The sequence below is a fragment of the Empidonax traillii genome, unplaced genomic scaffold, assembly GCF_003031625.1.
Source record: "Empidonax traillii isolate 1590-97213 ecotype Southwest subspecies unplaced genomic scaffold, ASM303162v1 scaffold65:size4453928, whole genome shotgun sequence".
NCBI lineage: Eukaryota > Metazoa > Chordata > Aves > Passeriformes > Tyrannidae > Empidonax > Empidonax traillii.
In genome coordinates, this window is record NW_020955258.1 from 2,603,158 (window position 1) to 2,619,524 (window position 16,367).

General features: G+C 39.0%; 1 protein-coding gene across 3 annotated transcripts in view; it reads left to right on the forward strand.

Annotated features, from left to right (window-relative positions):
• RAPH1 (Ras association (RalGDS/AF-6) and pleckstrin homology domains 1) overlaps positions 1-16,367 on the forward strand; it is a 52,213-nt gene that overhangs the window by 33,282 nt on the left and 2,564 nt on the right. The window contains exons 6-14 of one of the 3 annotated variants that reach the window (XM_027880197.1): positions 1,281-1,440; positions 3,361-3,482; positions 5,139-5,204; positions 6,589-6,732; positions 7,938-8,048; positions 9,226-9,324; positions 9,871-9,991; positions 11,554-11,696; positions 16,271-16,365. In XM_027880197.1, the coding sequence (XP_027735998.1) occupies positions 1,281-1,440; positions 3,361-3,482; positions 5,139-5,204; positions 6,589-6,732; positions 7,938-8,048; positions 9,226-9,324; positions 9,871-9,991; positions 11,554-11,696; positions 16,271-16,365 (1,061 nt within the window). Of the gene's footprint in view, positions 1-1,280; positions 1,441-3,360; positions 3,483-5,138; positions 5,205-6,588; positions 6,733-7,937; positions 8,049-9,225; positions 9,325-9,870; positions 9,992-11,553; positions 12,081-16,270; positions 16,366-16,367 lie in introns of those variants that run through there. The other 2 variants (XM_027880196.1, XM_027880195.1) reach the window with 2 other exon arrangements.

Genomic DNA, 16,367 nt, shown 5'->3' on the forward strand with positions numbered 1-16,367 from the left:
TTTTCACTTGGAAAATGCAGTAAATTCACTTCTCACTCGTCTCTACGACCCTGAAGTTGCCCTAAATAAAACCACTATGGTGTTCTCATCTAGAGTGGTAATGTGATTTCCGATCGAGACTGGACCTAATCAAGAAGATCCTAGGATATGGAATAACGTTATGTTTTTCTTAAGGAATAACTTGTTTTGCAGCTAGTGCACATTGAGAAGACTTTGCCAGCTTCCACCCAGAAGTGAAATGAAGGTCCAGCCTCCTGAGATCATCTTGTATACTCTGCGGTCACATGTTTAAAATTTGCACCTGTTTTCTTTACATACCCTGGCACTATTTGTCAGTGATAAATGGAAGACAAGTATTCCAAATGAAAAACAAGGATTGCCAAGTGGAGGAAGTCTACTGACATTACTTCCTGTACTCTCAAAGAATAGGGAGTTCCCTTAACATTTAGCATTCTTATTTTGCAATCGGAATTTTTTCCCAGTAGCTTAAAATGCCTTTTACATGAAATGATTACAGATCAAAAACTAAAAAATGTCCTGGCTGGAAAATGGAAATTAAGAAGCCAACCAGTGTATTACAACTAGTAGATTTTATCTTTTCCTTCTGAACAAGGTGTAAAAATGGATGCATAATGATTGACAAAAAGAATCTGTTGTCTTAAGTTTTTTGATTTGGTTAAAAAAATGGTTGGATTTTTGTTTCTGGACAGTGACCTCTTTAAAATGCCTATGAGAAGCCATTGTGTTTTAAAAGCAGATTTTTTTCACACTGTTGCTTCATATTCCCCAGAAAAATAAGATTTAATATAAGTATATTGTTTATATAATCATCATTTTTAGAAAATATGGACGAAGGAGACAGAAAGCTTGAATTGCAAATCTGAAAAATTCTGGTTCTTTGTAAGCTGGTGCAGAACTCTTTTGTTCTACCTGGACATGTGAGAAAAATTGTCTCCAAGGCAATTGATTAATCAGAAGAGGACACTTTCTTCCTCCTTAACACACAACTAAAGCCCCATTGTTGTCATTGTATTGGAAAGACCTTTGTGTTTCCTCTCTTATACTGAAGGAGAACAGTATCTTGTGAATGTCTGTGATACAAATATCAAACCATCATTTATGACTTCTTCCCTTTTGAGAAAGCGTTTTGATTGAACTTAATATTTTATGCTATTGTAAGAAAATCTTAGAAGAATAAACAAGATCTAATAAACAACCAGTTTTTTATTTGAAATGTGGTAAATTAATCCCTCTTGTTTTCCTAATTGTCTGCTTAATAGTTGGTGATCAGAGTCCATATGTCTGATGACAGCTCAAAAACAATGATGGTGGATGAGAGGCAGACAGTGAGACAAGTATTAGACAATCTGATGGACAAATCACACTGTGGCTACAGTTTAGACTGGTCATTGGTGGAAACCATCTCTGAATTGCAAATGGGTAAGTAATAATTACAAGCATTTATAATTCTTATCTATTAATGCAACAGTTTTCTATATCCTCAGAATTATTTAAACACTTGGCTTCATAATGTTCATCATTCCCTTCATTAATGTAGTAAGTGCTAATTCATGCAATGAAGCTCATGATTGACTTTGTTTCAGAGTGATCTGGAAATTATTTCTTCTTTCATTTAAAAAGCGTGGCTAAATTCTTTGGTGTGATATAGTAATTTTGCTGTTGTCTAGTCACTGAGCCTCTTGGTTTTGATGATTTCTTCACAGAACAGGTAAGGGATAAAAACCTTACTGTGCATCTTCCTCTTTGTAAATAGTATTTTGAACTGACAGCTCTTACTGCAAAAAGCTGTCTACATTTTTTTCCTGTTAAATATTTGAATGTAATAAGTAATATTCCTCTAAGAGCAGTTAAAGCTCCTTTGCAGTGCACTGCACATACCACAATGTGAGTTGTTCATTTAGCCAAAGGATTCAACATCTGAATGGAAAAGAAGGGGAACAGGTAAGGTGCACTTCACACATTGACTTCGGTAAAAGAAAAACCCAGAACTGAACCCAAATATCTTGATTTCAAATTACAATGAAAATTAATGTTTCCTCTCTCTTTTGGTGAAACCTTTTCTATTTCAGGTAGTGAGCATGTTAACATTGCTTATTGTTAGGGGGAAAAAAATAAAGATTGTTGTGGGGCAAATCTTTTACCTATCCAATGAAAAATAACATCTTACTAGGCTCAAAAACTTAAAATTTTAATAAACTGTTCTTGTAATGACAGCTGATATGTTTTGAAAGCTGTCCACTTCCAATAATGAGGCTGCAGTGAGATGTAAGTTTTTGTATCACAGTCATCTGAAACTGTTTGTTCTGTTAGGTGATGACTTTTTTACTTTCTTGGAAAGCAGTATTGCTGTGTTGTTGATAGAGCTTGAGTTGATTTTGTGGGAGAAAATCATGTTCTGCTTTCAGGCGCAGTTGAAAGGTCAAGCAAGTCCCAAAAGATTCTGAAAAATTTAACTTGCTGAAATGCCACTGTGTGGCCTATGTGAAGAGGGAACAAATTGCAGAAAGCTGGCTTCTACTTCAGTGTCTTTGAAAGGAGGAAAAACTTGGTCTAGTTTCCTGAAGATGTCTTCTTCCTTGTTTATTTTAGAATGAGAAATTTCAGCAATTTCTCTACCATTTCAGTAAATTTCCTCTTTTTCCTTACTCTGTTCTCTTTTGCCTGTTTTCAGTATTCTGAAGTGCTAGTGTACTAGTGATAACTATTTCAACAGAGTCAAAGTTCAGAGTTCTCAGGAGCCGCTGGTAATTCATCATTTGTTCATCTAGAGAGATTGTAAGAAGTAGACAGTGTCAGTTTTCAGATTGCTTTACAAAACCCCTACTAAACATGGCTATTCCACATCTCATAGGCATTTTGTTTTCCCTCTGATCATTGCCCGTTACTATTTTGATACTTAAGGTTAGAGAGTGATTGGGGATGCAGTAACAATTTTTGTGCTGAGAAAGCTGCCTAATACATTTCTCCAGGGGTTGTGTAGACCAGAGTATGTATAAATTGTTTGTGCTCATGAACTCTGGAATATCATCATTTGATGTCTGCAGTGTTCATGTGGCATCCCACATTAGGCTTTGTCAGATTAAAAAAACAGAAACAATTCATATGTTGATGGAACTCTAAGCCTGAAGGTATAGAAGTTGGTATATGTAAAATTAACCCAGGCATGTCTGAAAGATGACTAAGTTCTTTTAGTTTCTTAGCATAAACTTCTTTCCATTGTAGTAGACCTGGAACTCATTTTCTCTGCATGTATGCCTTGTCTCCTAGATATGATGACAGATTAATTTATCACAAAATGCAACAGATCCAAATGTATTTGCTCTCTTGTTATTGCTGCAGAAAGGATCTTTGAAGATCATGAAAATTTAGTTGAAAATCTCCTGAACTGGACAAGAGATAGTCAAAACAAACTGATGTTCGTGGAACGTATAGAGAAATACGCACTTTTCAAGAATCCGCAGGTAAGCCTGTGGTTCGTGTGGAATGCTTGTGTGACTGATTGCAGCTTCTTACTTGTTTTGATAGCGTTCTTTTCCATTCTCTGTATGTGTTAAAATGCCAGGCAACTTTACACTTTGGCACTGTGTACATCCACAGTGTTGTTGGCACAAAGTCAAGTCCTTAGCGGATAACTGAGCTGAAGCAATCTGTTTGCAAATGTGTTTGTGGGTAGTTTTAATGGAGATGAAGGCAGGCAGTTTCATGGGATTTACACCCATACTTAGTGCTGCTCAAATATGTAATTATGCAGGAAAGGTGTTGACAGATATTGCTAATAGTAGTGGTTCTCCACTGTGCATTCTTATGTTGCTGGCAAGAAGGGGAAGACAAAATCTAAGAGAATAATTTCTTCATGGTCACATGGCAAGTGAAGAGAAGAGAGCATGTGGAAGTTGGGACCTGCCTGTACTCACCTATGTTTCCTGTTCCTTGGCTAGGAAACCAAAGGCCCCACTTCTCTCTCAAATGTCTTCAAAGACTTCTCTTTTCTCCAGTAATTTGGTATCTGGAAGCAGTTCTGTATTGTAAGGGAGTGGAGGAAAAGAAACAGAAAAGCAGAAAGTTGTTCTTTGAAGAATTTGAATTGAAAAGAACTGGATATAATATCACTTGATCTCTCTCTTTACTCAGCTAATGTGTTCCCTTTTGGGGTTAGAGATTATTTTTATATCTGTATGGCATCTGTGTGCTAATTTCTTGCATTTAAACTGCGTATCAGTTTTGTAAGCTCATCCTTTGGGACAACATCAGTGTACTTGATTTTGCTTTTCTTTTTTTTAAGCAAGAACTGAAAACCAGCTCTTATTCAAGTGCTTTGTGCTGAAGCAGCAAAACTCTACATCCTTTTTAAATGCTTGTGGTTGATGCATTTGCTGTCAGTACGTGTGGTAGGCACTGCCAACAAGGAGGTACCAGCATAAACCAAATAGTTCTCCTTGGTTTAAAATACTGAACTGGCTAAACTTTGTGAATAGTCGGGTTTTTTCCAGTATTAGAGCTAGGGGTTAAGGAGATGATGTTTTTCATTGCCCTAATATTTTCCAAACTGAGTAAGAGTACAAAACTTATTTAATAAGATATGGTACCTGTGCATACTTAGAATCCCTTTAAGAAGATGAGAAGTATTTTATTTGGTAATTCTTTGTCAAAAATAAATATTTTTACTCAGCAAAACTGTCAGGGCAAGGTGGAACGAAGTACATTGCTTCTGAGTTTGCTTCTTTGCAGAAATAATGGCAGCATGTAACAAGTTTAAAGATCTCTGGGGTTTTCTACATTTTTATTGTGGGATTCTCAAATCCGTAGTATTTTTATTTTTGGATGCATTGTAGCAGACAGCTGTTTGATTTATGCAGAGTTAGAACAATGTCCTTGAGAGGCTGTTAAGAGTATGAACTGATTGATATTTCTGGTAAAGGGGATTATAAGTTACATCAGTGCAGTATTTAGCAGTCTGACAGAAAGCTTCAGTTAAAATACAAAGTTTTGTTTAGTTCACATACTGTTGTTAGTTAATAGCTGGGTTTTTTCTTACTGCTACAGAAAGGTGAACGAGAAACGTCATTTGGCTTGATTTCAGAATGCCTATAGAAATCCTAAGGTTTCTTTTGTTACAGAACTATCTTCTGGGGAAGAAGGAAACCTCCGAGATGGCAGACAGAAATAAAGAGGTGCTGCTAGAGGTAGGAATGCCAAACCAAAAGGGGCACGGTAGTCATTTTGGAGCTTGAAGCTAAACTCCAGCAGGTTGTGGTGATTGAAACTGATGGACGGAGCTGAATGTAATTCTGGAAGACTGTGAATGGAATGTGTTATATTTGAGATAAATGCCTATTTTCATGTTACCCTGTTTCAGATGTGGTCAGTTAATATAAAGTTTCTGTATTTAGTTTAGTATCCAAAATACCATACACAGGTGATAATCAAAATGATATTGCCTTTAACTAGGGCTAAAACCAGTTGATATCTGTTGAACTGTCACCTGTTTTTTTGACCTATGATGGTAGAGAATTTTTTTATAATATTTTCCAAATTCTTACTTTCTGCAGAATTCTATAGCATTGGTTTAGTGACTGGTCTAAGTTAATATTTTGTTAGTAAGCAAAGTAGTTAAAAATCGTTTCAATTACATTTAAAATAAAACCCAAATACTGACTTTTAAGAAATTAGTGGCAGAAAAGTAATTATACCAAACACATTAAGCAGTTTGCAGAACCAGGGGCATGGAGCAAATAAAGCAAACAGAAAGCACGGCCTTCATAAGCTGAAAACTGAATGTTTTTGTGACGTGGCTGAAGTGCCACAGGTTCCACTTGATTTCCAGAATAATGGTTATGATTGACATAGTTACACAGAAGCAAATATTTTGAGTATTTAATTTTGGATTAAACTTAATGCAGTTTAACTTACTAGTAGCATATGCATATTCTTAGTATATTGTTAATATGGGTTTTAATAAGTGTTCATGTGTATACTGTGGATCAAAAAGGTGCTTGAAGCCACGACATGCAGAGAGTTGCAATTCTTTCTGTCTTCTAGGTTTATTCACAAGCCTCTGTGCTGCATATTAATCTGGAGTATATTTAAAGCATTTGTTTTTCTCTGTTAGCTCTTTATAAATAGAACCTTAACAGAAGTTCTAGTGTTGATGGCAGTTAGTAGCAGCAAAGTACTCCTGGAGTGAATTATGGCTGTAGCTGACGGATGTGCAATGAGGTTTTGTGGATGCTCACACATATAAGATTGTATCCATAGGGTGACCTCATGACCTTAAAGCCAGTTAAGCCACTGGGGGCTCTATTACTGATCACCAGTGGTTAGAAAATCTCTTCAGTAACTGCTAATGGTTTTTTTGTCACTGTTGCACTGAGCCAGTGGTAAGGCCGTCCATCATCTTTGTTTGAATCACCTTATTGCTTCTATCAATAATCTGTAATTCATATCACTGTGTGAAAAAAGAGTTATCCCTGTTATGTGCTCAGTCCTTAGATAAAGTCCTTAGACAAAAACAAACCACTTTATGCTCTGTGTTCTATCTGTTTCCCAAACCACTGTGTTTGTCGGCAGGAATGTTTTTGTGGAAGTTCTGTAACTGTGCCAGAGATTGAGGGAGTTTTGTGGCTGAAAGAGGATGGTAAGAAGTCTTGGAAGAAACGTTACTTTCTTCTTCGAGCTTCTGGAATCTACTATGTCCCTAAAGGGAAGGCAAAGGTATGCTATTTTAAAGCAATTTCACTGAATTGTTCATTGCTGGTAACTAGTGCACATGAGACTTTGAATTTTGGCTTAGCTGTGCCTTCTCTAATGCCACATCCTTAGTTAAAAAGCCAACTTTGTCATGGAAATATGGTGTAAATTACTGTGGCAGCACTTGATGTCAAGGATATAACCCCACATTTAAAGATACAAGATGATGAGGGTCTGGTTTTTGAGTGAGTTTAGGATTAGGTGTTCAGAAGTACTTGAGGAAAAATTTTTGGTGGAGCTAAGGAGCTATCTTTTTCTCAAGCATAATTCAAATGGGGAACCAAATGGCACTGCAACTGCCAATCATGGAATATCAGACCAAATCCACAATCAGTCTCCATAATTTCATTGGGTTTAGTTAATTCATAAAAATGGGATTCTATTTGGACCAATTGGTGCTATGTTTTTTGAAACTGATAATTACAATACCATTTCTTCAGCGTCACTGCTGTTCTGTGTATTGGTAATGAAAAGTAAATAGAAAGCTGCTACAAATATATCATAGCTTCAGGGCTGAACTACTGTGAGTTCAAGTTGTCCATGCATTCATCAATCTCGACACCATCAACCAATTCCCAGGACAGGAAGTCCATCTCCCACACAGCTGGCAATGAAGAGGAAATCTCTGTCAGTCCATCAGCTCCCTTTAGAGTTGAATATGTGCCAGATGTTCTTTGCACAGCCTTTTGCTTTGTGAAAACAATCAGTATGCAAGTACCCTGTTGAAATTCTGTACCCTACAATCACTGCCAGACATCTTTAGAATTCTACTCACCGTCACACTGGAATCTGGACAATTTGATTATTACTGAGATTAAATGTAACCAACAGCTCTTAACTTCCTGGTCCACCGATCATATTTACTTTTCTCTGATACCTACTCTGATTGCACATCAGTAGCCCAGTGTAAAATGTCAAAAGGCAAAATGCAGACAAAACACAAGAACAGACTGAATTTGATAAAGGATGTCCTGGTTGAAAATGAAGGTCTGATGCAAGAGTTACATGGCTGTATCTCCTTCTTGTGTTGGTAGTTTTCAAATTAGATACAAACTAAGATTTGACCTTAACTAGACCTTTTATTAGTATTGGATCTTAACATTAGGCTGATTTCATCAGTGTGTGTGGATTTCTGCTATTTTGTAAATGACTGGTTTTGTTTTTCATAGGTCTCAAGGGATCTTGTGTGCTTCCTACAGCTGGACCATGTCAGTGTTTACTATGGGCAGGACTATCGGAACAAATACAAAGCACCCACAGACTACTGTTTAGTACTAAAGGTAACACTGCAGCCATGTGGTATACCTTGAATACGCCTTTACTTCTGAATGCTTTTCATTTTGTTTTCCTCTAGTTCTTGTATACAACGTGAATGGTTAGTGAACAGTTGCTGCTTGTTCTCTGTGCTCCTTGTGACTTCGTGTTTTCATATTACCCTGAATTGTTTTATTTCCAGACTAATGAGTGCCAGTCTTATTCAACTGTTCGTCATACTCATACACTAAACTCTTCTTTTCCATCTGGCAACCCTGTACCTTACAACAGTTTAGGTTCAGTGAGATAATATCCCTTGAAATGCTAACTTTGGGGAGGTGCCGTCTTCTCAGTGTAGGTCCAGAGCTGGGCAGAAATTTATATTAGAGATTCAAGTCTACCCTAACTGTCCCATATGAGGGAAAGGGGATGCTGTAAAGGAAAAAGGTCCAGAGTATAAAGGACAGGTAGAAAGAGCAGGTAGCAAAAACTGTTATAAAACTGGTGACCTGATCCTAAACTATGAGATTAATAACTTGAGTACGTTGGGTTTAATTGCATCGACGTCTCCCAGTTTTTCTTGACTCCCACACAGTGCTCAGAATGGTGTCAGTTCCTGCAAGATAACTGGGTACAAAGCTATTTTAAAACAGGTTTTCACACTCTGTTCACAGCAAGTAAAGTGTCGTCATGGATTTGAAAATGGTGCCAGTAGCAAGAGCTGGTTATAGTTGCACTTTTCCCCTCCCTGATCTGTCGCTCATGTGGTGGTGTATATGTCAGTACATACATTAGACAGAGCAACATGCATTTAGGGAGTATTTCCCTCTAGGGTCTTTTTTTGATGTGACACAAAGGTGAAATGTTAGTTGTCTCCGTCAAGCAGTGGGTTAGTTCAGAGGTACAGAAGACTGTTGGTAGGTAGGCAGTACTGAAGCCCTAAAATAATGGAATACTTGCCCTTTCTTAGTGTTTCAAACATGAAATCGATGCACACTGGACACACTGCCAGTGTGACATATGTGTGAAGCAATCCTGACTGAAATTCACCTCCTGAAATAGTCTGAAACATTTTTAACTGGGCTCACATGCAGACTTCTGCTGAAGAGCTTCCAGCGTTAAGTTTGTCTGTATAGACCTCAACAACTTTCCTTGCATTCCTAGCCATTAAAATATTGATGAGAGTTAACAATTTTTCTGCAGCATCCTCAGATCCAGAAGAAGTCCCAGTATATCAAGTATCTTTGCTGTGATGATGTAAGAACCCTACACCAGTGGATCAATGGCATCCGCATTGCTAAGGTAACCTCCAGGCAGTCGTGCACAGTTGTCATCACCTGTTTAAAACTATTTACAGTTACTTAGCAAAATACATGTTAAATCTAACTTCCCTCTCTTTATTCTGAACATGAACTGTACAGTCTTCTTAGCAAAAATTATTAGGCTTTATTGTTACAATAATTCAGTATTGGGCCCTTTCTTCTTGTTTCTGCTGCACCCCTGTCACATGGCAGAGTGCTAATTGCCAGGCATCAGACAGATTTTAGCCATCTCCCTTACAGATTTTAGAAAACAGAGTTGTTTTCGAAGATCCCCAGCTTGGCTTAGTTTATTCATTGGACCATTTCTTGCTTGACACTCTCTCTTCCACCATAAATAAACTGTTTTTCTTTCTTTCAGCAATTCACTAATTAAAAAAAAGAAAAAATTGCCTGACCTCCTTTAACAGAGAGCCTGTTGTTCTAGAGGGAAAAATATGAAATAGAGGAGCCAGAGGTGGAGCTCAACAGTCTGGAAAGGGTGTACAGTCTATATACAGTTGTTAAATATGTTTGTCATTTTGCTTAGTATGGGAAGCAACTATACATGAACTATCAGGAAGCACTGAAGAGGACAGAATCAGCATATGACTGGACTTCCTTGTCAAGCTCCAGTATCAAGTCAGGCTCCAGCTCATCTAGTTTGCCAGGTAATAATGTGATCTGTTTCCTAATACAAAGACCTAATTACCTTTTTTAATCATCTGCTGTCTAGACACCTCAAAAGACAGACCATTTCAGGAAATGGACTATTTCTCCAAAGTCTTTTATCTTATGTTTAGTCCAAACCACAGACTTTGCATTTAACATAAAAACACGTAAATAGTTATATGGTTATATTACTTTCAGTGGTGTATGCATTTGAAACACATAGTACTTTCTTGTTCACCTCCAAAGAAGAGTGTTTTTGTGATACTGAGTGGAGGAAAATGTAATTTTGAATTCCTGATGCCTCTATGTTTCATTTGTTGGAAAAATCAAATTTATGTTGTAATGATGCACAGAACAGGCATCTGTAGCTTTTAAGCTGCTTTTGTTGACTGAAATATTTGAGATTAAAAAATGAGAGATAGTCCCTCTCCAAAGGCAAAAATCCAAACAATCTCTTTAGACACAAGCTTTAAAAATACTGTTTCTGTTCCTGTGGCAGACTGTGCCTGCCTGCAGTAATGTGTTCCTGTTTACCTCTCAGCAGGACTGCGACTGACTTTTTGTAGCACGTAACAGTTTAAAAGCTGATGGCTGGTTTATGTGGTGTCATTTCACTGTTCAGAGGTGACTGATACCTTGTCAGGTTGTTCTGAACCCTCAAGGACTAGATTGATTATTGAAAATGTGCTGTAGTGTGAGTGTTTTGTGCACTGCAGACACAGGCCAGGAAGTAATGCTACTGAGCTGGACTGGTTCAGAAAGTAGGCTGTGAGAATGAGCTAAGCAAGTTCAGCCTACCTGGGAAGGCATCTTTCCAGCTGTGTGGTGTAGCTTGCCAGGTGCAGCAGTAAGTTCTTGGTTATTGATGATTTCTCCATCCAAGTTGGGTGTTCTTCTGATCAGTTGTCTCTTATAGGGAGCTGAGCCACAGCCCATCAGCCATGCGTGTTCTGCCAGAGCTGCATTCCAATCTATGCCTAGATGCTCCTTTTTTCCTAGGACAGTTTGGGATTACACAGAAAGCAGGTGCCAGGCTGAATAAATTGGTCTGGCAGTGGCTGCTGTCTTTTCAAGATACCCTGTGGACCCAGAGCATCATCAGTGTTGGGTAGTTGCAGGAAGCCCATCATTCCTCCTCTTTTGCTGAGGAATGGATTGTTAGAAGCAGCCTCCTGCCTTGGCTAGTGTAGTTTGCCTGTCCTTGGCCTGTGTCCAGTGTTTGTTTCTAAGGTTGTGCTGGGGAGGAGTGCTGGAGAGAGCAGGCTGCATGCACTGCATAAAATGTGGCTTTTTCCCAAAGTGCAGGAGCTGGTGTGTTTTGGAGTGTATCTGACATGCTGCTGTCTGTGTAGCATTGTTTCATTTTCCAGACAGTAGTGACCTGAATGTGAGCTTGAGTTTATGAAGTAGTTACTGGGAGCAATGTCCTTTGGTGGGATAACGTGTTTAACAAGAGTGACCAATAAGTATCACACAGACTTGCGTTATAAGCATGATGACTTTACTCTTATATTCAGAAACATATGCTAACTGTTTCTTAATTTTTTTTTTTTCTGAACAGAATCTCAATCAAATCATTCTAATCAGTCTGATAGTGGAGTTTCTGACACCCAGCCAGCTGGACATGTCCGTTCCCAAAGTATTGTCAGCTCCATGTTCTCTGAGGCCTGGAAACGAGGCACTCAACTGGAGGAATCCAGCAAGGTAACAAGAAGACTTTAGTTTGAGAACCAACACCCAACCAGTTGTACAAGACAGAGTGATATACTTCTTCCACCTCTGTCCTGAGTGGCATTTCTTCTCTTTTTTTATCTTATGTTATTGATTTACACTGCTATATAATTGTTTTTTCAGAATTGATTTTTCAGGGAATTAAGCCCTAGAACTTTCTGTTCTTGCTTTTATCTGTGTGCACACAAGCCCCCTGTTCTTTGAAGGCACGATACAGCCCTTCTCATAGAGTCGTATTAACTAATGTTGAATGAAGAAAAAATAAAATTATAACCTGTTAACAAGTTGAATGAAATTCTTTCACTACGATATTTTTCCAGTTAGGGAGCCACATCTCTCCATTTTAAAGATGTGAATAACTGAGAGCTGAAGGCAGGTATATCAGTTTTTAAGTACTCCAGTAGTACTTTTTGCTCAAACATTGTACTCAAAAGTTTTGTTATATTAGGTGGAAATGGAAACAGTAACCTCAGATATGGTCAAAACAAAACTACTGATGTGGTCAGCAGTTGTGAGCTGAGGCAGACTCAGTATCTACTCTTGCTGGTAAAGAGTTACAAAAGATTTTAACTCACTGAGCCTGGGGCTCGGGTCTGTTGTGATTTGGTTAGTTTTCTGTTCTTGTGGTAGTTGACTGGTGTACTTGCTGAGAAAGATTCCACTTAAAAAATTCCACTTAAGCTGGTTTGTTGTCAGGTTCAGAGGAATCTCCAGGTTTGAGAACAGCCTTGATGTCATTAACTGTAGTAGCTACATGAGGAATTACATTGGCAGGACACTATGAGAAGCTGTCTTTACTTCTGTCAAGTCTGAACCTTCCCTAGACCCCAGGTTCAAGCTAGACAAGCAAGGTTTTTAAAACTAAAACTAAACCCATGGGTCACTACACCTGGCACTGGTGCTTCAGATAAAAAACTAAAAATAAGATAAAACATCCTGTTTTCAGATAAGAAAGCACGTGTGACAATGTGAAGGTTGACATGGCTGCATTCTTTGGGGTTCATAACCTTTCTGCAGTGCCTGCTGGCTTGCAAATTGTCAGATTCTAATAGTACTCAGTCCAGGAGTGTAGCCTGCTAAATTGTGATCCAAGTTTTTATATGCATGAGTGCAACACCTGGTGTAAGTCCATCAGCAGATGGCTTGTGCACGGGCACAGGGTGCATCTTTCTGCAGGAGTGGGATAGATGCACGAGATGGGCCACTTGCTAGCGGGTATCTGACAGAGGTGAAAGAGTACTTCTGGGAGAATGGGAATGTTCCTTTTCCCTTGAGTTTTGGTTTCAGTATAAAAATCATGCTGCTACACTCAGTGAGCCTTTAGGCAAAAGTTTGAAGTTTACCACTGTGGAGTCACTTGTTCTTATTAAGTCTGTAATGCTGCTGGCAATTGCTCATTCAAATAATCCCCATGAATTTTTATGTTGTCTGATTAAAGCCATTTAAAAAATAAAATATTCATAATACTTCCTCTTGAGGGCCATCCATGTATCAAGATTTCATCAATTTAAATTCCTTTTTGTGCACAAATCCAAGAAAGGGATTTTTTTACCTCATGCATAACTCAGGTAGATGGATTGCCCTAAAACTTCCAAAGAATCCAAATGGAATGAGCCACGTAAAGTTATTGTTTGAAGCCATGTTAAAAAATTTTTGAGTGAATTGGTGACAAATTCACCTTCAGTGAAACTACGGTACAGGTTTGGCTCAGGGAATTTAAATAAGTAATAATTCAGATTGGCAGTGGAAAATGTTAAACTGTGTAGCAAGAAGAGAAACAACTGCATTGAAAGAATTGTAATTTGCATGAGACGTGCTGGTTTAGGGAGATTAGTCTCCAAACAGTTATTTCAGAGGCAGTGCTTTGGTGACAAAGCTGGCTTAGGAAATTCATGTGGGCAGGTTGCTGCAAGTGGCAGAACGTGTCCAGCATGTCCTTCCCCTTGTGCAGCAGCTCTCTCCCACCTTGTCACCCTTGGCTCGTCCCCCTCGGCAAGCAGGGCAGAACAGAGCCTGCTGTGGCTCAACAGGGATGTGATGGTGATGCTGGATCTCCAGCCAGGTTGTTGCACTGGTTGGCTAGTGGCTAACAGGTTAATAATGGGGGAGTTCTGCCTGCTTTTCCCTCATTTACCAGCTGCCAGTAACATCACAACAATTTATTGAAGTTGAAAACATACTGAGATTTCTAGGAGTTTGTCATATTTGACCTAAATTTGCTAACCAGTCAAAGGCAATCAGCATGGGAAAAGAGATGGCAAACAGTTCCAGCTGCAAAGGTTTGTTTTCTTAGGGAAAAAAAATAACTAAAAAACCCCACAGTAGATACTTAAAAAATAGATACTATTGTTTTTATAGCATTTCTGAGAATTCCAGATAGTCGAGAAGAGGCATGTTACAAATACGAGTTGCTAGTATGTAATAAGTAATTTCTCGAGATACACAAAAGGACATCACAGAGTTGTAAGGACAAAAAAAGCTCCATGATCTCTTTCAAGGTTCTTCTGTAAACAAAGTATCACTAAATATCTTTCTGAATGTGGAAATTTAATTTGATTTTGTGGAGATGGGAGAGGCTTCCCCTTCTTGAATGCACAGTAGTCTTTTCCCTGTTGTGTTTAATTTGCTCACTGTGAAAATAACTGCCTTCAATGGGTATGAGGAAAACTCCCTCTTTCAGATATATCTAAGATTTTAAAAAAAATGTTTCCCAAAATGCAGATAATCCATCCACTTTATATTTTGAAAGATTGCTCTTTGCCCAAAGAATACTTTATTCATCTGTTCACATTGTTCACAGTAGGGCAGTGAAGATCATTATGCCTTAGTTTGCTTGTTAGATTTTGAACACGTTATTTCAAATGGGATGCTACAGCAAGCATCAAAATGCATGCTCACTGTGTCTGCTTTAAGGGACAAATTGAAGATTCTCCAAGGTCTTGCCACTCAGGGATAGTTATTCTGCTATGCCTTCATCTCCCTCTCTGTCTGTTTTATTGCGCTTTTATTTTTCCTATTGCCTTTTGCTGTCTCAGGTGTCAAAAGTGAAGCTCAGCACAACTAAAGGCAGCACACCCATGGTGCCTTATACAGGGCACAGTTAAGGTCAGGTGGTGATACTTGAAAATCCATTAACCTGAGTGATTGGGAGAATGGTAATTTACAGACTAACACCTGCAAAAGACCAAGATTTCTCTCCTCTTTTATAATGTGAACACCTTGATTTAGTTCCAGAACTGTTAATACTCTTCCCTTCCAGACCTACTGTGACAGGTAGAGGCACACCCCGTGTGTGTGGTAAAATCACTGTTTGTTGTTTCTGGCTCTAATCCTTTTGGTGGAGTTCTGCACATACAGACACTGTGCACCTGTGTTTAGAACAAAGCGATTTGCAAACCTGCTCTTGCAGTGCAGATGAGCGTAGTTGGGCTAACTTATTGCAGAGTATCTACTAATAAGGCAGAGGTACCCACTGTGGTCAGTTGCTGTGGTGGCATCGTATTCCTAATGCATGTTTCTATGCTGTGCACTGTGCAGTTCACACCTTGGCTTGTAGCCAAACCACTTTGTATTAGGAGGATGTTTATAAACCTGAGTAATGCAATTATTGCTTTGTAGGCCTTCAGTTTTACAGAAACAACTTAACTTGAGCAAAACCCTATGAGTTGACTAAATATTGCCTGCTGCTTTCCCGTTGCTCCTTCCCTTAGTCAGCTTTTCTCCGTCTTTCTTTAATTTTTCTGCTTAATGTAATAGTTGCATGTATAGCTTTTCTTTCCCAAGCAAACTTTCTTTTGCAGATATCTAAATATTTCCTTGTGGGGAAATTTTCCTAGGAAACCTCAGTTCTCCTTCTTTTTCCTTATTTTTTTCCTTGCTACTCTTGGATACCAGAGCATGTGGAGGAAAAGGATCTCAGTAGTATGCCTCTGTAGAGCTTGCTCTCAATGTGTTTTAGAGCAATTCAGGACTTCTGCATTTTTTAACACTGAACAGTGTAAGGCCTGAGCTAACGCACGTAAAGATCTGACAGATGCTCTGGGAGGCCGTGTGTGCTTTAACTCCAGTCCTACTGAGCTGAGGTGTCCACAGAGTCTTTCTCTGCCTGTTGTCCTCTGTCATGGCCTGTGGTGCTCTGGCAGGGACTCAGTTTGGGTCATTATACTTTCCCAAAGCAGGCCAGTGGTTCTCACTGGGTACCACTGCCTACCCCACGGAAGTAACAAGGCTGGCATATTTTCTTCCTGACAGTCAGCCTAGCTTGGAATAGACCTGGCTCCACTAATTCTTGCCAGTTCTGCTCCCCCGACCTGCCCCATCGAATTGCATGGTCCTGGCTTGTCAGTGTATGGAATTGTCTTTTGCTCCTATTTTTTTTTGCTAATACTTCTTGCATGCTGTAATCTGCCACTTGATTTTTAATGACAGGCACATTTAGACCTTGACTTTGTAACCTCTTTGTCTCCTTCCCTCTCTCCCTCCCTCCCTTCCTCCCTCTCTCTTCTCTTTCTCCCTTTCCACTTTCACTAAAAATCCCATCCCTGTAGGCCCGAATGGAGCCTGTAGGTCGGCCCTTCGTGTCTGTCACGGCTCCCGTGTCCCCCCAGACGAAGGTGGTGACGCCATATGCAGCATCCCAGCCGT